General features: G+C 37.7%; 1 protein-coding gene across 3 annotated transcripts in view; it reads left to right on the top strand.

Annotated features, from left to right (window-relative positions):
- kif1b (kinesin family member 1B) overlaps positions 1-23,888 on the top strand; it is a 67,595-nt gene that overhangs the window by 4,427 nt on the left and 39,280 nt on the right. For 2 of the 3 annotated variants that reach the window (XM_079400277.1, XM_079400278.1), the window contains exons 3-12: positions 17,710-17,786; positions 17,962-18,141; positions 18,374-18,439; positions 18,636-18,814; positions 19,702-19,813; positions 20,444-20,521; positions 20,786-20,851; positions 21,192-21,267; positions 21,778-21,856; positions 21,990-22,132. In XM_079400277.1, coding sequence (XP_079256403.1) covers positions 17,710-17,786; positions 17,962-18,141; positions 18,374-18,439; positions 18,636-18,814; positions 19,702-19,813; positions 20,444-20,521; positions 20,786-20,851; positions 21,192-21,267; positions 21,778-21,856; positions 21,990-22,132 — 1,056 coding nt within the window. Of the gene's footprint in view, positions 1-17,709; positions 17,787-17,961; positions 18,142-18,373; positions 18,440-18,635; positions 18,815-19,701; positions 19,814-20,443; positions 20,522-20,785; positions 20,852-20,961; positions 20,980-21,191; positions 21,268-21,777; positions 21,857-21,989; positions 22,133-23,888 lie in introns of all 3 variants that reach the window. The other variant, XM_079400279.1, reaches the window with a different exon arrangement.

The following is a 23,888-nucleotide window of genomic DNA, read 5'->3' as shown; positions in this document are numbered from 1 at the left end:
AGCTGAATTTTTGAGCAGCCATTACTCCAGTCTTTAATGTCACATGATCCTTCAGAAATCATTCTAATATGCTGATTTGGTGCTCAAGAAACATTTATTATTATTATCAGGATTGCAAACAGTTGTGCTGCTTAATGTTTCTAAAATTTTAAAGAACAGCATTTATTGAAAATAAAAAATATATTTTGTAAAATGTTAACGTTTTTACTGTCACTTTTGATTAATTTTATGTGTCCTTGCTGAATAAAAGTATTAATTTCTTTAAAAAAAAAATAAAATCTTATTCAAGATTTTTAAACAGTAGTGTACATGATAAAATGTACTGTTGAACTGCAGCTGTGCAGTTCAATTGCTATCTATTTAACAGAATTTGTCAGTCTTTTTGAATGATTCATTAACTGTTTTTTTTATTCATATAAATGAACTGCTTCATAAGAGCTATTTGGTTGCTGCTATACAGTAAACACCACCAACATCGAGTAAAAGATTGATTCGAGTTTTGAAGAATGAATTAAAATTGTAATCAAACAAAGATTGTGATTAATTGGAAAATCAATATTTTACCCAGTTGTAACATTCTGAAGCTACAAATCTCAGGTCTTTTTACAGTAGTGCGTTTTCATTTTAAAATGGCGTTTTAAAATGAAAGCGATCCTCGTCTACACTGGCATTTTCAATGTGTTTCAGAAACAATCTCCATCGTCCGCACTACACAACCGAAAATGCATGTCACATGACATTCATGCAGGTACAACCATATAGGTAGCTTCGCTATTATTTAGATTGCGGATGCATCTATGTGCTTGGACCGGTCAAATAGGGCGTCTACCTATACATATCTATGGCTACAACAATGAGCATGATGTTATTGTTTACATGACCGTCAAGGATATGCAGAGAGCGAATGTGGGCAGCCACGCCATCGTTTTCAAAAGTCTAAAACGGGTGACTCTGCAGCATTTTCAGAAGTCTCTGTTTTCGAGGGTCGAAAACGCCGGAGTAGTGTAAACAACAGGCGTAACCATAGCAACAGTTAAGTGTTTTAAAACGAAAACGCACTAGTGTAAACACAGCCTCGTGAAAGATGATGCATTGGACATTTCTTTAAAATCATGTTTTGCCTAAAGTTTTAATAGTCTGGTGTGTTAGTTGGATTTTGGGACAGTTAGAAACCAAAACTCTGCTAGGTTCCAGAGCTTGAACACATTCATCTTTTTAATAGTGCTGTTATCTCATCCTGAATGGTTAGGCTGTAAGAGAGACGCTTTTGTCATACCAAACACATTTTCTTCATTTACATAGTCATTATTTACCAATGGCCTAAACCCCATGGTAAACAAATGGGACCGCAGAGCATACAAGGTCACCTGAGAGAAAGTCAGAGCATACAGGGAGTTTCACAGGAAGTAGAGCTCAGAGACTGCAGTCACACAGCCCTCTGGCACACATGCGCAGACTGCGTACTGAAACCGGAGCGCGAGGTTGGCATTCAGCCCACCGCCTTCATTAGGACACTGCTGCAGATGGTATGCTGAGAATGTTGTCTTATTACAGTGCTGAGCCGTCAGGGATGCTCGTGACAAATACACACAGCGAAAAGCAGAATGACCATAATGTTTGGTCTCAGAAGTGTTTTGTTTGCTCTGGGACGTGGTAACCAAGGTGATGTCAACTACTTAGATTGCATGTTTAAGATGAATATTTGTCTCGACTGTTTGTTTTTCTTCTTCCTATTGAAGATGCTCTCTCCATTCAGACTGAAGCAGATTTAAATAAATAAAATCTGAATGTATATAAATATCCTTTTTATTTTTCTTCACCATATTTACTTTCTTGATACACATACTGGTTGTATTTACAATTATTACAATATATTAGTATTCTTCTTTGTAGTTTTCACAGTATTTTTTTTTAAATCTTAACTTGTTTTGCCTCTGAATTGAATAAAATAGTTTTAACAGACCTACATTGGGCTTCATACTATTTAAGTGGTTCCACTTGCCCACTGTACCTCACTGATAAAATCAGATTTTTTTTTAGCTCTCATAGCAACAGAAAATGTAACTTCACATTATGGAAGTGTGACTTTTAATTTATCCTTTTGTATGTAATTGATATATGAAGAGACTGAATCTATAGGTAGCCATTTCTCATTATTACTTTATGTGCTGCAAAATGTCAGTTTCTAGAGGATTTGTTTGAGTGGAGTTTAAATACGGTGTTTTGAAGTTGAATTAATTTCTGTTTTTAAGAGAAGAGATATTAAGCATTGGGTCGTATGGAGATTAAACCTGTAAAACCCTTTCTCTCTCTCAGATCTCTCCTGAGAGATTTCACAGAGTCTTCGCTTCTTGCCTCATCCACACTGCACTGAATCTATTGATATTGTGACCTTTTCTTTTATGAAGGAAAACTGTTGAGGGAATGGAAACTCATCTCTCTTTCCGTCTTCAGCAATGGTGTCGTGAACAAATATCAGCGAGGATTATTAAGTGGGGAGAATTTGAAACATCTCCGATAGTAGACAGATTCCTAAAAGGGATAAGATACCCAAAAATGAAAAAGCTGTCATTTACTTGCCCTTATGTTGTTATTTTTTCTGTCAAACACTTAAGAAATCTGAAAAATTACTTCTGTGTCTATAATCTGCCACGCCTAGTCAAACAGAGCGTTCTGATGAGGGGTTAAAAACAGGACAGAAAATAGCTTCTTACCTCTAAATTATGATATTTTTTTTGTTGTAAAAATCTTGATAATATTATAAGTGGACCTCAGAGAGCAGTACAAAATAAAAAAAGCAAAGGCAGTTCATGACCCCTTTAATGTGCCATGCATGTCCAGTGTGCATATATTGTCTGTATAAAGGTGCAGTTACATTTACCACTGCTCACTGAATTTTTATTGGTAAAATCAACACCATTAAGTCACTTCAGTAGGTATCCACACAATTTGGTATGTGAGTGTGAAAGGTCTCCCCATGCAGAATTTGTAACTGGTTCAAGTTGGTCGATTCACCCCGTTGACATACAAAAAAACTCCTTGGTTTGAAAGTGACGTCTTTGAAAGCTGTGCTTCATGTGTCACATCTTTTTACATGCAAAATTTCACTGAAATGTGACCGCACCTTACATATGGTTTCAAGTATGGCTCTTCTAGTCATACAGTCGTGGTCAGAATTATTGGCACCCTTGGTAAATATGATCAAAGAAGGCTCTGAAAATAAACCTGCATTATTAATCCTTTTGATCTTTTATTTAAAAAAAATCACAAATCTAACCTTTCATTGAACTAAAACAATTGAAAATGGGGGAAAATCTCATTATGAAAGAAATGTTTTTCTCAAATACACTTTGGACACAATTATTGGTACCCCTAGAAATTCTTATGAGTAAAATATCTGTGACGTATATTCCCATTCATATTCACAATTTTGAGCACTCCAGGGTGATTATGAACATGAAATTATCCAGCCATAGCTTCCTGTTTCACAGAACTATAAATAGGAGGGAAACAAAGCCCATATTCCTTTAATCATCCATCACAATGAGAAAAACCAAATAATATATTTCTGATGTGCAGCAAAAGATAATTGAGCTTCACAAATTAGTGAAGTGGCTTTAAGAAAAGAGCTAGAGCAGTGAAAATTCCCATTTCCACCATCAGGGCAATAATTAAGAATTTCCAATCAACAGAAAATGTTACAAAACTGCCTGGAATCGGACGTGTCTATATCGTCCTAATGCACGGTGAGGAGGAGAGTTTGAGTGGCTAAAGACTCTCCAAGGACCACAACTGGAGAATTGCAGAAAATGGTTGAGTCTCTGGGTCAGAAAACCTTAAAAAAAACAAGTCAAACAGCACCTACAGCACCACATGTTGTTTGGGAGGGTTTCAAGAAAAATTCTCCTAGCTCATCCAAAAACAAACTCCAGCATATTCAGTTATCAGACATGACTGGAACTTCAATGGCATGGCATCATGGATTCTATCAAATACCAACAGATAAAAAAATCATCAAGTGACTGACTCTGTTAGAAATCTTATAATGGGCCATGTTTGGATCTTCCAACCAGACAATAATATAAACAAACCTCAAAAACAACAAAAAAATGGGTCACTAGGCACAAAACCAAGCTTCTGCTATGGCCATTCCAGTCCTCTTACCTGAACGCTGTAGAAAATTAGTGGGTTGAACTGAAGAGAAGAAGCACCAACATGGAGCTGGGAATCTAAAGGATCTGGAGTTATTCTGGATGAAGGAATGGTCTCTGATCTCTTGTCAGGTGTTCTCTAATCTCATCAAGCATTATAGAAGACAATTTAGAGCTGTTAAACTGGCAAATGGAGGTTTCAAAAAGTATTGAATAAAAGGGTGCTGTTAATTGTGGCCAGTGTGTATTAGAGAAAAACATTTATTTCATAATGATATCCCCCCCTCCCCATTTTAAATTCTTATTATCCAATGAAAGGTTAGATTTTTGTGAATTTTTTTTAAAATAAAGGATTAACAATGCAGATTAATTTTCACAGCTGCCTTTGCTCATATTTACCAAGGGTGCCAATAATTCTGACAACGACTGTATACATAATGTTTTACTGTTTTGAGTTAAAAGAATCTCCCTTAAAACTCTGTACAGTTATGAAAAGTAGACAAGTATTCTAAATCATACAATATAAAACATTTTGGGGTTGAATTTGCTCCAAAATTAACTATATGATACTGTTACTGTGACATAAAATGACTCGTATACGATTTTATTCATACAACCCACTCCTTATCATCAGCATTAGATTTTGACAAGTAACATCTCACACCATTTGACAGAGAGGCTCAACCATCTTGTTGAAGAGAGGTGTGCTGATGCTTTTTAAAGCTTGGGATTTCCCCGGCTGATGATAAAACGAGCAAATAAATCAGATAGACCAGCAGTGAAATGGGGCCCAAGCTAAATCTAGACACTAGAATATCATAGAGGCTGGCGGATGTGATCATTTGACCGATAAGTAACCACAATGCTCTAATAACCAAGTAGAAGAGCTTAGCATAGCAGCAGTTCTAACTACATATGGAATTGCTGTTAGTATATAAAATGGTCTCTCTGTAGCTAATGCTACTCTGACCTCTTATTTTAGACCGTTTCAGCTCTGCTGTGCATGTAGATGGAGTCATCCTGACAACAGACCCTTGGGGACCGCCAGTGCAGACGTGGGAGGGGAAGAGTTGTCCGTAAAAGCTTTGCACACTGAAATTGAGAGACAGAAGAGCTTTTATTGATTGATTGAGATGGAGAAAGATAGAGGTGACAGGAATTCATAGATTGCTATGGTTCTTCTGCCACTGGGAAGGTCATCTTCCTATTGGGCTTTAAGTGCAGACAGAAACGACTGACCTGATTACAGATGTAATCCTGTGAGCGTGCCTGAGGTCACCACACTCCTCTGTTAATCCCAGTGACCCTTGCAGGTGCATGGGCGTCAACTCAAAATGTCACTTCTCACCATGCAGATTATAGCTACACCTGCCACTAAATTCGGTAGATAAAGAAATGGAGTGATTCTAATGAAATGTTCTATTCAAAATGATCTACTTTCATTTTATTTTAAGATATTGTCATCAAATATTCATTGATAGTCTTTTCAGACATTTCAGATTTCTTCTGGCGTTCTTTCTGGTGTCTTTGCACATAGCTTTTTGCTTTTGCACATTTCAAGCTGCTCTTTTAAAGTTTGTATGTCTTATAGTTCTAGAGACTTTGGTTCGCAAATTTGATTTATGTGTGGATTTACTTTAAGGATTTGTATAATCCAAGTAGTGCTGCTAATGAATGTGGAATTATGTAAGGTAGGCCTGCCGCCATTATTACATAATTGCCCCGCTCAACCCTTCTAATAGTCATGATTTGATGTAATCATTTGATATTTCCAGTCTGGTGTATTAGTGTGGTATGTGAACTCTCCAAATGTACTTGGAAATGTGAAAAGCGTGCAGTGTTTTTGTAGTTTCATCCAGGAATGTTGTTTCAGGTTTTCTTCTCTTTGTACTTGCCAGTTCTGCTTTTTCTGTGTTGTCTCATTTCTGCCCTTCTTGTCAGCTGTTTCCCATTTAGCTTCCGTTTTGGTACGTCACACTGTGTGATGCTTGCAACAGAGAAAAGGTTAGATGTAGAACAGCTGTTGCAAACCATCATTGGTACACCTCAATCTTTTACCAGCCGTCAAGTAGCTGGCTGATGTCTTATTACATTTGTCTTCTTTATCACTCACCATCTGTAACTCTTAAACACTGACTGTATCTCAAAACATAGTGAGGTGTCTTGCTGTCTGCTTCTTATCAGGGCAGCTGTCTGTATAAAAAAAAAAATGGATAAAAATGCTTTTGACATGAAAGACAAGACAGCTAGTGCTCATAAGTGGTTTCTAATGTTAGCATGTAGCTAAACTAATGATGAAGTAATCCAAAATGCAGGCCAAAAATAAAACCTCACTAATAGCATACATTGAGGCTCGCTGACCAGCTGTAGAAACACGCTCATAAACACTTTAAGACCACAGCAGCATCTGGATATATGAAATGTGAGTGACGAGAGACTGAAGTCACCTCACATTCAGAACATTTGAAACACTCACATAACTGTCATCACAGATTTGTTGGTTCTTCTGAACTCTTGTATTTCTAAAGTACAATGATTTGTAGGGCCCTTTTATTTTTTTTCCCAAATTCATTTTTTTTCTTCCAAATAAAATTTTTTCCATTTTTAATTCTTCTAGACTCCAGTTTAATGGTTAAATTTAAATGTTATTAAATTAAATTTTATGAATAAAAACATGTCAAATTACTTCAAATCATGAAATGGCAATTTAACAGCAATTTATTAAGAGTTCAACAAAAATTATTATTTTTAATTTTCTTTAAATAAAACTGAATGAATATATATATATATATATATATATATATATATATATATATATATATATATATATATATTTATATATATATATATATTTTTTTTTTTTTTTTTTACCAAATTCTGTTTTCCATTACTTTTCTGGATTCCACTTGTATGGTTTCATTAGATTTTAATAATCAAAAGCATCTCTAATTAATTGGTTTCCAAAATATTATTTTATTTTCCATGAAACACTGTGTTGTGTTACATTTTTCTGCTAAATAGATGATGGTAAATATTCCTTAAAATAATGTTTTAATAATAATTTTATTATTAGTAGTAGTACTATCATTACATTAAGTAATATATTTCTGTCACAGTTTCTAGTTAAACTGAACTTTTAATTTGATGGGTGGCTGTGAAGACTTTACGTTTCTATTTGTATTTGATTTTCTTTTCCTCAAAAGAAAGGGTCAAATGCCCAATGAAGTGACTCTCAGAGCAGTTCTAGAGATTATGTTTATGTGTTCATGTACTCATATTGAGGCAGCAGAGGCTAAACCACGCATTAGCACTATTCATTCACACAGACACGCAGAACATGCAGGATTCATATTTAAAAAGTGTTTTTGCAGCTTAATTTTTCACAGATCCATATCGTGGTTTGATTCACGTATACTTGCCTACTTTTGATTTATTATTCCAAATATTGGCAAATTCCATGACATTCCACATTATACAGTAAATTTAATTTGTATGATTGGATTCCACGATTCCGTCTGTGTTTTCTGCATTGAGCAAATCATAGGGCCCTAGATATGCAAAGAGTTTGACATTACCATGTGGCTTCTACTCCTAAAATACTTTAAGCATTAAAATACACAGCACACACACAAATATTGGGACAAATGCTACTTTTTGATTACCTGACTATTTATATCAGTTTCAGTGAAGGTGTAAGTTTAATTATAATAATTTCCCTTCCCTGTGTATTCGATGCATTAATATTAATGGTATTTTAGCAGAAACTGTTTTTTTTTTTTTTTTTTTTAATTGTTAGATTTCACAAATCTTACAGATGAATTTCTACGTAAATTCAGTGATCTTGTCATCCAGATTTAATCTATTTACACTGAGGACATTTCCTTGTACAGGGAAGCTGGCTGTTTTCCGTGCCAGTCTGGTCTCTAATTACCCGTATAGTGGCTCTGGGTTGATCTCCTGCTGGAGTGGAGCAGGGAGGAGATGAGCCGGGGGGTGGGTGAGAGATCCAGCAGTGAGGCTGGGAACAGCCTCAGTCACATGTACGAGAGCGTGAGAGAGCATCACAGCCTTGTGCTTGGAATGAGGGATTTTTCTCCTGCCATAAAGATATGGATGCATAGACAGCTGCAAAGAGGAAGGAATTGGGACACAAAAACAGTTCTCAATCCACATCACATGACTGAGAGTCATGTTTGCACCTCCTTGTGGAAGACAAGGGCAAGCGGTTATATCGTCTCGTGCTTAGAATTAATCTACCTGTAATTGATGTAAAACTACTTTCCACTTCCTGGACTGTCTGCAGTGAGGTGGAACAGCAGTTATTATTTGGCATCCTGCTCCAGTGAATCTTAATCAAGATGAAACTGCATTTACTACTTTTTTTGTTTTTTACTTGCGTAATGTGACATATTTCTGAATGAAACACATGAAAAGCTAATATTTAATCATAAAATGTAAAATATTTAAATATAAAATGAAAAATAAACTAGTAAAAATATATAAAATGCTTTTATATAATGCTTGTAATTTGCATGTCATTTTACCATGAAAAAAAAATATATTAACTTAAAATCTCACGGGGCACTTCTAGTACAACCCAAATCCCGTAAATGTTGGGATGTTTTTTTAAAATTTGAATAAAATGAAAACTAAAAGACTTTCAAATCACATAAGCTAATATTTTATTCACAATAGAACATAGAGAACATCACAAATGTTTCAATGGAGAAATTTTACACTTGTATCTATTAAATGAGCTCGTTTCAAATTTGATGCCTGCTACAGGTCTCAAAAATGTTCGCATTGGGGCAACAAAGGACTGAAAAGCAAGAAAGTTTGAAAAGATTCAGCTGGGAGAACATCTAGCAACTAATTAAGTTAATTGACTCCAGGTCCGTTACATGATTAGCTAAGGGATGTCTTAGAGAGGCAAAGTGGAAAAGTGTTCTATGGTCAAACGAGTCCAAATTTGACATTCTTGTTGGAAATCTCGGATGCCGTGTCGTCCAGGCTAGAGAGGAGGGAGACCTTCCAGCGTGTTATCAGCGTTCAGTTCAAAAGACAGCATCTCTGATGGTATGGGAGTGCATACGGTATGGGCAGCTTGCATGTTTTGGAAGGCACTGTGAATGCTGAAATGTATATAAAGGTTTTAGAGCAACATATGCTCCCCTCCAGACGACGTCCATTTCAGGGAAAGCCTTGTGTATTTCAGCAGGACAATGCAAAACCACATACTGCAGCTATTACAACAGCATGGCTTCGTAGTAGAAGAGTCCGGGTGCTGAATTGGCCTGCCTGCAGTCCAGATCTTTTTATTGTGAATAAAATATTGGCTTGTGTGATTTTTCAAATTTAAAAAACGTCCCAACATTTCTGCAATTCGGGTTGTGTATTTTAGGTCAGAGGGGTTCAAAGGGGTCAAAGTTGTCTAATGTTTTCATTGTTACTAATGCTTTACCCGGTCTCTCTGCTGTCACTCACTACCACCCAGTGCTGGTTTCTGTCTTAGAACCCGAGTGAATTGGGAGATGAATGTGAGAGTGGCAGCAGATAGAGCTTTGTAGTCCAGGCACGGCTAGTCGTGGCTACTACTTTTATTCATCCTGTATTATTCATGGCAATGAAAAGCAGAATTTAGAAGAAAAACATTGAGTCTGTCCTGGCCGCCAGTCATTTGGCATGGTGTACCTGTGGTCTGGACTCTGTCTGGAGTTGGAGGCCTGGTCTGCATCCACATTGAAAATTGTGGTATCACATGCCGTGCTAATGCCCTTCAGCTAACCTCCATTATACACAAATGCATGAGCGTGTAGGCAAAGATATGGGTTCAATTAATCACTTCCACTGTTCCTGAGAAGTTAGAATGGTGTAATTATTCATCTAGGATTAGGCGTCTGTCAGAACTGTCTTTTGGTAGCAGTAACATGCTGTGTACTAGAATGCTGACTCAAACCCGTTGCCCATTTCAGTCCATTGAATCCCACAGATCAAAAACCACTGCATCTAACAGTGATGTCGTCCAAACGCTGAGGCTGTTTATAGTAGGCAGGATGGTGAACAGCGCTTTAAAAGTTCTCTCTAGTGGGAGGAGTTAATGATCTCTCAGTTCATATTAGGCCAAAGTCAATATAGTGTTGGTAGAGACACAAAGAAACGAGCCTAATAAACAAAAGCTTTGTGGCCTCAGAGTTATTGTTTTCTGTCTTCCCTTGTTGTGTTCTCTTGAACTAAATATTGAATATTATTGTGCTATGAGTGGAATTCAGGTTTTGAAATTAAGCAAGAATAAGAAACCATGCATCATAGGATCTTAAATACAATGTGATTGATTAAAACAATTCATAGTAGTGCACACCCTCCCGCAGCTTAGTTATTGCTTAGATTTTCTATAAATCATCACTAAATAATAATGACAGTAATATTTATTTTAATTAACAATAATAGTAGTAATAACTTGTATTTTTACATTTTCATACAAAATTAGTAATAGGTTAATTTTTTTTTTTTTTGTATTTAGGCTATAGTATTTCTTAATATTATATAACAGTTGTTGGGCCATTCAAGAATGTCTGCAGTCTTTATTCATTGGCCTATGTTTAGCTGGCGATCTGTAAAATTAGTTCAGCTTCCTGGACTTTCCCGTTTCCACTGGTGTGAGTGGAGATTTATAAGGAGTGGAACATGTCTGCTGGTCCTGACTGAAACTGAAGAGATGTCACACACGCTTACACACTGACAAATAATATGCTGCTCTTAACCTTATGCTGTTTTCTATTGTGTACAGTATGTTTGTGTACAGTATTCAGAATAAGATGAGTTTGAAAATCACAGAAATAGTTCACAGTCCACATATAAGTGTGTGTGTGTGTACACAGCACGTGTCCCATACTGTTCTGCAGAATGTAGTGTCTAAGTGTCTAAGATCAGAAATCTGCCCATTCCTTCCTTTCGTTGAGGAGCTGTCAGGCAGCACCTGCCATCTGCTGCTACAGAAATAGACAGGGCACTCTGTTGGCAGCTGGACAGAGCTTCACTTTTCTAGTGATTTCTCCCTCTCTTATCTGACTAGGCCAGTGCTGGATGATGATAATCATTCAGTCCTCTTCTGAGCACCTTTTCCATGTCTGCATTGATCGAACATAAACACACATTATGAGATCAGAGGAAAGCAGTCTGTTAAATCTGTTTTTAATTAAATAGTTATATTATTAGTATTATTATATATATTTTTTTTATATAATAATTATATTCATACATTTGTAAATGTATAAATTACAACAGTATAGATTATACTTCTTATAGCACGGTGCATATACAGGCATACCATCCAGCCCTAAGCATACCATGTCTTCCTTAACAAAAAAGAAGTTGATTTTAAGAGACATTTTCATTGTTAGGTCTCTGAAAATGTCTATAGGCCTCTATACAGTCATAACAGATGACCTCATGTTTTGTAGAGAGCCTGGCATTCTCTGGCTGCGGTGCTTGAGCTCAGTATTGTTCTTCAGCCTTCCTGTTTTCATTCTCTTTCACCAGGCGTCCAAACTGCGTGGACGGCATGCTGAGACTTCTCAAATGCAGTAACTGAGCCCAGTACTGCTCAGAAGCGAGAAGATGAGCTTAATGCACTCTACAGGCTCTGTCTGTATCCTCAAATGCCCTTGTTCAAAACCATTCTCTGACGGATGGCAGAAATTGTTGTGATTATCATACAGATGAACGCTGTTTATGAGGAACTTGCAGTAAAGGAAGTCACACTTTTTTTTAACCACATCATCTCTGTGTCCACGTTTTTTCATTGCTCTGTGTAATATTGTTATTCTAACACTTTGTTCTCTAACTCTTTTAGGAGAGTCGTTGGTTTAATTTTCTAATTCACATATTTAGTATATAATCAGAGTATCAGTTTGTTTGTGATTGTGAAAAGGCATACTTTGAGAGCCAAACTTTTATGCCACAGATCACTTCACTGTTGGCATGTAGGTAAATGTATTATTGTATTCCTCGCCTTTGAAATGTCTAAAGAGAAGAGTGACAGACTACTCAAGTGTTTGTGGGCACAGCTAGTGTGGTTGAAGCTGCTGTACACCCTTAGCATTGCTAGTTTCGTGATGATTTGTGGTTGTGTGTGATCTTCAGCACCTGTGAGAAGAATGTAGAGCCTTTGTTTTGCTCTCTACTGCCTCTACAGGCAGATGGGTGGGTGTGCAGTTCATAGATTATTCCAGATGGGAACACACTCTGTCCTCTTTAAACTTTCCTCTTTAGGATACAGTCAGCCAGATCGGTGTCCGCAGATGCCATTCTGGATGTAAATCTTAGCAGGTGGAAATCTGTTTTGCGATCTCAGTGTTGGTCCTAGATTTTTTTTTTTTTTTTTTTTTTTGGTGTTATGAAAAAAATATATTGTACATAAACTGCTCTTTCTCAGTTCACACTTACAGGGAGGCAGTTTCTGAAGCGAAGACCATTTCTTTCTTTAAGATAATTGATTATTATTATTTTTTTATTTTATTAATATTTTTTAAATAATTTTGTTTTTATTTATTTTATATTAAATATTTATTTTTACATTTTGTATTTTGTCTTTATTTTATTTTTAAATTTATTTATTTTTTAATTTTATTTTTGTTTTGTGTTGTGTTGTGATTTTTGTTTTGAAAACATAAACCAGGATATAAAAAAAAAACACCTGGCAACGCATTTCAAATCAAACTGTTAGTCAGTAGTACATAAACTTTTCTGAAACAAGGCTGAATCAAAAGTTTTCCACAGGCTGCTAAAATTTACTTTCCCTGCAGCGATATAGCTTGTTCTCATATGGTACTCTTGAGGATATATTTCAAGAGTTTAATGCCTTTTTTTTAATTTGTTTGTATTAAAATTGTGGCTTTTAAAACCACTGCAGGCTGTAATGGTGGATATTGATTTGCCTGTGGGTTAAAGAGCAAAGTCTCATGGGGTCTGAAGCTGGAGACACATATTCCACCCGCATTAGGCTAGGCATGCCTGCTATTCTCAGGTCATCTCACACTATCTGAAGTAAGCCCAGGTTTATTATCACAGTCTGAAAGTTGATACGCTTTGAGCAGCCCAGATGGGTTTTTCGTTCTTTCCTCTAAGCTTTTCCTGTGCACACGCAAGTCAGGTGGTGCAGTCTGCTAACTCATTTAAAATCCCTCCTGCTTGAGTTTCCTACAGTGATGAAAGCCATTAGTCTTCGTGCATCTGTACCCAGGCAACCTAGCAGGAAAACCACCGTGTGCGTTTTTGTGTTTTTGCTGTGCCAAATTCATCCACCCTCGAATTGGTTTGTCAATTGGCTGCAGAAAGTGAGAATTTGCATAATTGCTTCTGTCTGGAATATCCTGCCGAACCAGTGTTGTGTTTGTGCATGCAAGTGAGTTAAACATCCAGTCAGACTTTGTTTTTGATGATCACATGACATTAAACTGGCCTCTGCTGTGGTTTGGGGATTGGGGTCAGGACATTTTTTGGGAGGAGTGAATGGCACGTTTAGTTGTGTATTTGCATAATGAGCGGCTCTCCATTGGCTGATGGGTTGTGGTCTGCTGAAGTGTTTTGTCCAAACATAATTGGATGGATTGAGAGGTTGTTTTGAGAGGTTATTCACTCATTTCGGCCACTTCTATACCAATTATCCTCATGTTCGCTTCAAACTGTCATTCACATCTTTGAGGAGGTTGGCATGACTAGACTTTCCCCGCTGATGTTGTTCATTTTCAGATATGAACAAAATGGGTTGTTTAGGCTATTATTTAGGCTTATGTAGTACAGTGTTCATAAATTTACATTCTGAATTATAGCATAATCCCTGATCCAAACAACAGGATTGTCAGCTACATGGTAAAGTTATAAAATGTTCACTTCGACTTCGTCACACTTACAGGGAGCCAGTTCCCATGGAGTATTTCTTCCTCTTAGATTGTAATTTTATTTTATTTTATTATTATTATTTTATTTTTACATTTTAAACTATTTACTTTTTTATTTTTAGTCCATTTTGCACTCCCTAATATGGCACTTTTTATATGCCTTTATATCAGCTCCTATAGTATTATTATAAAATGATTATAGATTTATTGTAAGAATATTTGTATACCATGCAGAGTATGTGCCGTGCTGTATGCCTTTTTTTAAGCACAGTGTCACTTACCTCTATGCTCTGTTCACTGTTGATGTACAGTATATTGAATCTTCCCAGGCCTAACGTCTGGCTTAATGTCTAATTTACAAATCCTAATACTTTCATTTAGAGTTTTCTACATGTTCAGCCAGATTTAAGGGATTTTAAACCATGAATATGTGAATTTTTAACAGTCTAATGGCATTACAATTGTCACATAATTTGGTGTTATATTTCAAGACTGAAAATGAAAACAAGGCACGTGTCTTTGAGGGAGCAGTACAAAATTGAATTATTTCTGTATTCCACTGTTCAGTGTGGTGGTCGTTATGGTAGCAGGTTTAACTTTTGCTGTGGCTTGCGTGAGCAGTGCTGCTGATGTAGGAGACATTGATAGAACGGCGACATAAGATCATTAGAACTCTTTGTTTTTCTTTTAATGCGAGTGTGTTTTCCTTATAGGTTTTAGGGACTTTAATGAATACATAACTGCACTTTGAATGCAAAGCCCTGTCGCATTTACCCTCTCAATTGAAAATAGCAGAATGAAACCTGTCTGCGTCATACTGATACAGAAACCGATGTGAGTGACTCGCACATGTGCGTATGTGAGTGAGCAAGGCCAGGCTTGACGGTTGTCCACCTGTCTTTCGGACCCCGTGTTGATCTTCCCATCTCATCAGTGTTCTGATATGACTGGTGAACACCGTGCATGATGGGAGAGGGATTTATAGTCCCTCTGTGCATTTTGTTCCAGGAAAGAGGGGCAGAATGACTGCAGTAATGTCAATCCCTGTGTGTTTTACCCACTGCTCCAGTTTCCATTTGGCCATAGGTCAGAGGTATAAGCACTCTTTATTTAGCCTCTCTTTCTCCTGAATGACACAGGCGTGTCCTCCGTCACATTGACCATGTGAGGATGCAGGACTTGAGGAAAGGACCTGCTTTCACCAACCTGAGAACATATCAGTTATCTTTCCAAACAGACTCACATCTAACCAGCTTTCTGGGAAAGAGGCCTTCTCTAAGAAAAATCTTAAGATATCATCTGTGGATGGTCCTGCAGATTTGTCCTACCCCTTTGCTAGTAAAGCTAAATCATATAGCATAAAGTAAAATTGAAATCGTTTGATAATATTTAATATCTCGAATTATGTATGTACTCCGAAATGCCTTATACTAGCTTTGATGTTAACTGCTAGCTATTTATTGAGAAACACAGTTATCTTAATGTTATTTGTGTATTTTACTTGTCATTTTATTTCAAGTAGGCCAGCAGCGCTCCCTAAGTGTATGCTGATGTTTACATTTTATGATTTTGGACACATGAAATCATTTTATGTTAAGTTACTCACCAGCGAAATCATTTCAAATAGTCCTGTATATTGAATATTCCTTATATACATTCTAGTCTCATATTCGACTTGTATCTCTCAGAAAGAAGTGGCTCAGTACCAGCCCTCCCCTCCCCTCTCATTTCCACTGAATAATAGATGAATTCTGTGAGATTAGCCCATGTCCCAAAGGTGCTGTGGTGGGATTTACTCATTGCAGGGGGCTCAAACGTCCTCTACTGCAGACAGCCTCATGCTTAATTAGACCGTTGACTTTTTATGTATAATCCATACCTCTTTCCCTTCTTTCATCCATCCACCCATGCATCGAAGAGGGAAAAAACACCACATTTCTCTGTTTCTGGGCTGATGGGTCATTTTTGTTGCAGCGGGAACATGAAAGGTTGTTGTTATGTTGTTGTTTGGGTTGTTGCTAAGACAGCAGGATGTGCATCCCATTCGTCAGTCTCTTTCTCTTTTTTTCCGCCCACCCAGCCAACTGACCTCGCCACCCTGCGCTCTGCCGGTGGAATGTGTTTGTCTGGATCGAATCAAGGCCTGAACGCGCTCGGGGGGCCCTGACGGCCAACTCTGTGTCAGTCGAGGGGACTGCAGCAGCAGCTGGCTTTCTGATACCTATAAATATCCTACAGTAGATTCCTGCGGTCCCTTAGCCTTTTGGGCCACTCACTCCCAGGCTTTGCATTCTGATGGTGTTGAGACGAGGGTCGGGCTGAATGTTTGGGACATGCCAAATACCAGACAAATCTTTAGATTCCTGTTCATTAAGACTGTAGGGATATGTAGCAACCTGCTGGGTGGACAGCATGTGTGTAATCTGCCAGTGAAAACGGTTAAATTTGATTTAAACTGAGTGAACAGAAAAAAGGGATGAATTATGGGTTGTCACATGCAACAGGTGGACCTGGTGATCCCACACAAAGACATTTTTGAGTCATCAGTTTTTTTACACAGGCCCTGCTGAGGTGAATGTGTCCACTCTCTCAATTGTTGAAAACAAAAATAGCCCCCAAACAAGTGTTTTACACTTTCATTTCTCATTGCACAGACAATTCATTCAATCGGAGAAATGGAAATGTTGGAAATTGTACATGTTGGTTTAGCTACAGTGGTGATTTATGTCTTTTTGAAGGCTGACTCAGTCTCTGTTGTTTGATCATACAGGGTTGATATCTGGTAATAGTTTAGAGCCAATAATAAATATTGTGTGCTGATGAGTAGGAATAATACTGTAGCAGTAAAAATAGTTGCCTGCTGAAATTGAAATGTATTTACATCTTCATCATGACTAGATAGACACGGTGAGTTTGTCTTTACTATACATGTTAGACGTGATCCAACTCATAGTAACGGTCCTGTCAGATCGTCCATCCTTTTAGTGAGAGTGTAATGTTACAGGCTGGCCGATCTGGTTTCGTCCGTTAAAGTGAACCTTTTCGACATGTTTCCGTGTGTTGTTGTTGATCATGGATGCAATGCTGTCTGGGGGTTTGGCAAAAGGACAGAAGGCGGTGCTTGGAATGGTGACTGAGTTGTTCGGACGTCACATTTTTACGGAAGTCACAGTGGCTCGTGAAAAAAACACAGCAACTTTATGCAGACTGTGTGCACTTTATGGAGGACTGACTGTTTTGAAACGTATATGGTAGTTACATAGCCTCTAGATCTCTGTTATAATGAAAAAAGCCAGGAAATTTCAGTTTTGACAATATGGGACCTTTTAATGCTCTGTTATTGTGTAGTCTGTTACAATTGGTTTGTGTTAACTGTGTGTTTGTTTCATAGCAAATTTGAATGTTTAAACTTAGCTTTTTTCTTTACTTTGCTCTATAATTGTATAATTAGATTTTCAATATTTTCAATCATTAAATACAGAATTGTAGTGGAAATAGTTTCACTTATAATAAAAAGATCTTCCACCATTTTGCCACCTTGCACTTAAACCATAATATGTAACCTTTCTGGATATAATTTCCAAAAACTGACATGCTGTTTTTGTGAAAAATTTAATCCAATAAAAAAAATCATACTGAATTTTCCCTGTCTTTTGTAGTAATTTTGAACCCCAAGAACCCAAAGGAACCACCCAAATCCTTCAGCTTCGACTACTCGTACTGGTCTCACACCTCAGTAAGTCTCATTTTCTCTCTCTTTCTCCTTCCGTCCTTTTCCTGCTCTTTCTACTGTTTCCGCTGAGCTGGCTCAGGTCTGTGCCTGTGGTCAGATTTACAGCTGTAATTAATCATCCCCTAAAATAAAGTCTGTATTAACATGTTTTGTTCTCTTTTCTTCATTTCTCTGCTAGCTGGAAGACCCCAGCTTTGCGTCACAAAGCCTTGTGTACAATGACATCGGGAAGGAGATGTTGCAGCATGCTTTTGAGGGATATAACGTCTGTATTTTCGCCTACGGCCAGACTGGAGCTGGCAAGTCCTACACCATGATGGGAAAGCAAGAGGAAGGACAGGAAGGCATTATTCCTCAGGTATGTATGTAATATCACAGCATATGTATCACCTTAATGGATCCAAAGTAAAAGACATGCTTAAGAGCTCAGCAGCGACTGAGATGTTTCTGATCTTAAAGCAGACATTGCCAGAAGACATTTAAGACATTAGCGCTCCGTCTAGCACGTCCGACAGGGGTAGAGTTATTTGTGCTCTGTATCAATCACTCTCTCTCTCCTCCCTAATGTGCTCTTTTTGTCCCCCTCCCAGCTCTGTGAAGAGCTCTTTGAGAAAATCAATGACAATAACAATGAGGAGATCTCATACTCGGTGGAGGTGAGCAACAAACACATCATGACTCCTCAGTACATTCCTGTGACTCACTTTGCACGCTCTCCATCTGTTGAAATGCTGTTTTTGTTGTGTTACCTCACTGCTTACTAACTCAGCAATGGGGGGTGATGGGTTTGTTCAGAGCCTAATCAAGTGTTCAATAATTGAGAGCAAGTTATATTTTATTTGCTCATTGTAGGTGGCTTTTATGGAGATATACTGTGAGCGGGTGAGGGACCTGCTAAACCCTAAGAATAAAGGGAACCTGCGTGTCAGGGAACATCCTCTACTTGGGCCGTATGTGGAAGACCTCTCAAAACTGGCCGTCACCTCTTACACAGATATAGCTGACCTCATGGATGCTGGTAACAAAGCCAGGTGAGAGAGAAGAAAACTTGTTTTACTTATAAGGTTTTTTTTCCACTTCGGCTGCTGCTGTTGAAGGATTGTGGTTAGATTTTTTTTGTCAAGGGGAAATGAAAAAGTGTTATGTTTCATCCAGTGATACTCTGACTGATAGTCAATTGATAGTCAATTGCTCCCCGGGCGCTGCAGCATGGCTGCCCACTGCTCCGGGTGTGTGTTCACGGTGTGTGTGTGTGCATTTGTTCACTACTCACTGCTGTGTGTGTGCACTTGGATGGGTTAAACGCAGAGCACCAATTTCGAGTATGGGTCACCATACTTGACAATACGTCACGACTTTACTTTACTTTACTTATGTGTAAATGTCACTCTTGGGAAGAAGTAACACGCTTCTAATCCTCCCGTGCTGATTCCCAGGGTTTATTTGTGGAGAATGTGACGTGTAAAGCCTGTTTCTCTGGAGAGCGGCCCACCCAGTGCCATATCCGGCACATGAGCTGCGTTGATGTCTTATTCCTGCACTTACTAGCACTTTCTAGGATTATTCTCTCACACTCTGGTGATAAGCATCTAGAGCGATCTATGAACTTCCAAAGCAGCCTTTCAACCTTTTTCAGGCCAATAAAGAGATTATTTGTGCAAAGAGAAAAGGACTGGCCTGAAATAGCATGTAATACCATATTAATGTATTTACATACATTTATGTGGTTTGATTCTTATGTTGCAAATCTATTCAAATAATTCAAGATGTTAAAAATAAGGTCAAGAAATGTAAGAAAATACTAATACGTCATGTAATATCCATTAATATACATTGTATATAATTATACATTTGTTTTACTCAAATAATTATATGTATGTGACACCTATGACACTCATTTCGCTCTCTGCATCTGCAGAACTGTTGCCGCCACCAACATGAATGAGACGAGCAGCCGCTCTCATGCAGTCTTCACTATTGTTTTCACCCAGAAGAAGTATGACAGCGAGACAGACCTGTCCACAGAGAAGGTTAGATATTTTACACCCATCCACAGCCATTATGACATTTCATAGAGCTCAGATTCGTCCTGCAACTCAAAGTCAGCAAATCCTGTACCAAGTAGAAAGGAAAACCGAGAGAAAGAGACCCGTCCCACTCATCCTGTATTTGTGGGGCTCATTGTTTAATCGCTGCGGACACAAAGACCGCTCTATGAGGTCCACGGGCACAATGGCTATTGTACAGAGCTACTACATTAGATTCACTACACAGGTCTTGCCTCAGCCCTCGCTCTAATATTACTCATCCAGTTTGGCAGCGGCATTGCTGGCCAAAACTCAAGCACGACAAAATGAATGGATAACCCAAGCATCCTTTAGCACAATTAGTTGTGCATGCATGCACCAATGATTTTACAAGTACCCTAAAATGATTGGATGATTGAGTTATTTATTTAAACAAGTGCTTTCTGAATCAGTTTGTTTGAATCATCACTGTATCAGAAATACCTAATAGTCTATTAATAATCTATTGCTAATAGACACATGGGAAACAAAAGACTCCCACGTACATTGTATGCCATACTGAAGAGATTTCCTTTGTGTCTTATTTTAGTGTGTGTTGATCAGTCTGAAAGTATCTCTGCTGTCTGGTTTCAGGTCAGCAAAATCAGCCTGGTGGATCTGGCAGGAAGTGAGCGTGCTGACTCAACAGGGGCCAAAGGAACAAGACTGAAGGTACAGACTAATTTTACATCCTCTCTAGAACTCCACCACCACCTGGCATATGTAAAAGTGACTGTACTCTCCTCCACACGCTGCAAATATTCTGGGAATGTGACATGCATGACAAAATATAAAACACTCAAAACAAAAATATGCATCACAGCTATTTTTATTCCTTTAAGGGTTTGTTTGTTTTAATTGCAAACATATTTTAAGATGAAATGTATTAAATTTGATATAATCAAAGCTGACTGTTCACCTTTTTGTGCTTCTTAGGAGGGAGCAAACATCAATAAATCTCTAACTACACTAGGAAAGGTTATTTCAGCCCTAGCTGAGGTGGTGAGTATTGTTCAATACCTGTCTCTCTCTCTGCCTGTTTGCCTGCATGTCTTCAGTACTATAACTCTGTGTGCTGTCTGTCTCTCTCCTGGCAATGCTTCCCTTCCCAGGATAACTGTACCAGCAAGGTAATCTTTCCCTGTATACGGTCACTAACCACTGAACCGTCTCTGTAAACCTATCAACCTTTATCCATGTAACTTTTTGTCTTAAAAGTGTGCCTTATGCTAGTCTTGATGTCTCATACATCAAGTCATTTCCTGAACCCCCTTCATTATTACAGCAGTAGCTATATTTACGTGCTATATTTCAACATGTTTTCCCGGCTGTTTTGAAATAGAGCAAGAAGAAAAAGAAGACAGACTTCATTCCTTACCGAGACTCAGTGTTGACATGGCTGCTAAGAGAGAATTTAGGTATGGACGAAGATCCATAATGATTATAAATGATTGCGTCTACTATGTTGCATGGGTATTATAAACCAGCATTTAAAAATAGAACAGACTATTTAAAAATAATTCAACCGTTCTCTATGTAATATGATTGGACTCTTAAAGGAATAGTTCAACCACTTCGTTATTTAAAACAAAATTTTTATACTATTTTATTTTATTATTTTTCATTTTTAGCTTGAGACCCAAGACCCAATCATTATTCACTGAAATTTTATTTTTGGGTGAACTATTCCTCTGAATATTATCTATATTCAACAGGCTGAAAACATTTTTTCTCATACAATGGTTTACCATTTAAAATGAATTTTAACCATTTAAAACAACAGAAAATTACACTTGTGCTTTTTTTTAATGGTCTGTGGAAGGTGCATCCTTTAAACTCATTGGCCTGTCTTAGATCAATACTCCAGTCGAAAGAAACTGCATTACTTGGTGTTTCTAATTGTTTGCATAATTGTGCTTGTTCACCAGGAGGGAACTCAAGGACAGCTATGGTGGCCGCCCTGAGTCCTGCTGATATTAACTATGATGAAACTCTCAGCACACTCCGGTAAGAATTCACGTCCTACACCCTCTTCCCATTAAACGGTGTCTTCTGTTCTTAGATGGTCTTGATTGTGATAAGGGCACTCTTGTGATATCAATGGCTGTTTGGATCATTGTCATTGTTTGTTTATTCACAGATATGCAGACAGAGCCAAGCAGATCAAGTGCAACGCAGTCATCAACGAGGACCCCAACGCCAAACTGGTGCGGGAACTGAAGGACGAGGTGACACGTCTAAAGGATCTGCTCTGTGCCCAGGGCCTTGGGGACATTCTGGACAGTAAGTCTAGGCACAGCGCCCCCCAATGGCTACTTGTATACATGCCCAATTGCCAGGCAAATAGGAGGTCGCTTACTGTGCTCACATGTGGTAAATTCTTCAGCTCTGATCTAATCCTGTAGTCTCGCCCAGTCTGCATTGTCTTCATGTTGTTCCTTCTACGTCCTAATTTAACCATTTCATCAACATGCGATGGTTAGAAAATCCAATGCTGTTTTCCAAAATCCAAGTCCAGGAGTGTTTCCATCTCATGTTTGTCGTCACAATATTTTGTCTAGTCAAATCTAACTGCCTCTGCCAGTCATTCCTCTACTAGTCCTCTCAACTCTGACCTTCTCCTGTTCTTCCTGCTCCCCTTCAGTCAAGCCAATGGGGGATGATTACCTTGGAAGTGGAAGCAAATGTGTGTATATGCTTGACAGCGGCCACATCCACTTGCTCTTCCCTTTTGTTACCAGTAGCTTATTCATTGTTTCTGGAATACAAAATTGTGTCGGCTTTGCATGCCTCTTTTTTTTTTTTTTTTTTACTGCAAGGAATCCCAGACATAAAACAGATAAATATGCGATGGATTGGATGGGTTAGATTGCCACTGGTAGGCTTTATGCGTGCTCTTATCCTAATTTGATTGACTGTCTGACATGGTGCAGTCATAATGACCCCCATGCTACAGCACGATAGATCAGATAGACTGCATCTGGAAACACTTAAAGGTTTTGTTCACCCCAAAATTAAAATTTTGTCATTAAATCATTATTGTATTCTTTTGTGAAGCCCAAGAATGTCCTAGCTTCACTTCCATATAAGGAAAGGTCATTTATACTTTTGTGTAATGAACAAACCAAATGGATGATTTGTAATTAAAGGACGTTTTGGACTTCCTCAAAAAAAATTCTGCTGAATGTAAATTTGCTTAAGAAGCAGATTTTTATATAATATTGATGTAAACATGCATACACAGTATGCATTGTAAAAATTGATGGTAGTTTAATATTAATGTCTTTTTAGAGAATGTGTCTTGAATTAAAAACCAACATAAAATGGCATTGCAACCCCTTTTTATCTCCATAATCTGACACATTTTCAAATGAAATAAAAAGCAAAAACAAAAAAAAAGAAAGATAAATGTTCAATTTAAATGGATTTTGTCTTGTTCCATTTGGTTTTCCACTTGTTTCCAACTAAATGTGTTAAGGTTTAGGCTTAAAGCCAATAGAATAAGAAAAAATACAGTTTACTTGAACAGACCAGTTAGAATAGTAGTGAATAATAACTTTTTTTTTTGAGTCAAATAATCTACTGTATGACATTCTGCTGAACGTCAAAGGTAAAAGTTTTATGGTTTGGAATGACGTGGGTGAATAAATTATAAATTGTTAATTTTTAGGTGAACTATGCCTTTAATATCACTCCTTTAATCTGATTGTATTTTGCTGTTTAATTGTTATTGTCCTTTATTGTCCTCTTTTTATTTTCTCTCTAGTGAGGTTTATTGTGTCAATTAACTGTTCGTTGCAGGTCACGATATTAACGATGTTAAAACAATGATCTATCGGACAAAAGGTGCATGTTTTCATCATTTTACAATTAGCAGATTAGCAGTTGCAGTGGTAGTGTAAGAATATGTAGCTGCTTTAGTCCAAGTGCGTCTGAATCCTCTTCCTTCCCTGTTGTTCGTATCCTCTTACGCAAGCTCAGTGTACCTTTTCAAAAGATGCAGAACCAAATCAGAGCTCAGGCGGCTATTTGGTTTTCT

The sequence above is a fragment of the Barbus barbus genome (genome assembly GCF_936440315.1).
Source record: "Barbus barbus genome assembly, chromosome: 40".
Lineage (NCBI taxonomy): Eukaryota > Metazoa > Chordata > Actinopteri > Cypriniformes > Cyprinidae > Barbus > Barbus barbus.
Note: the sequence above shows the minus strand (reverse complement) of the source record. Positions and strands in the feature narration are given on the sequence as shown.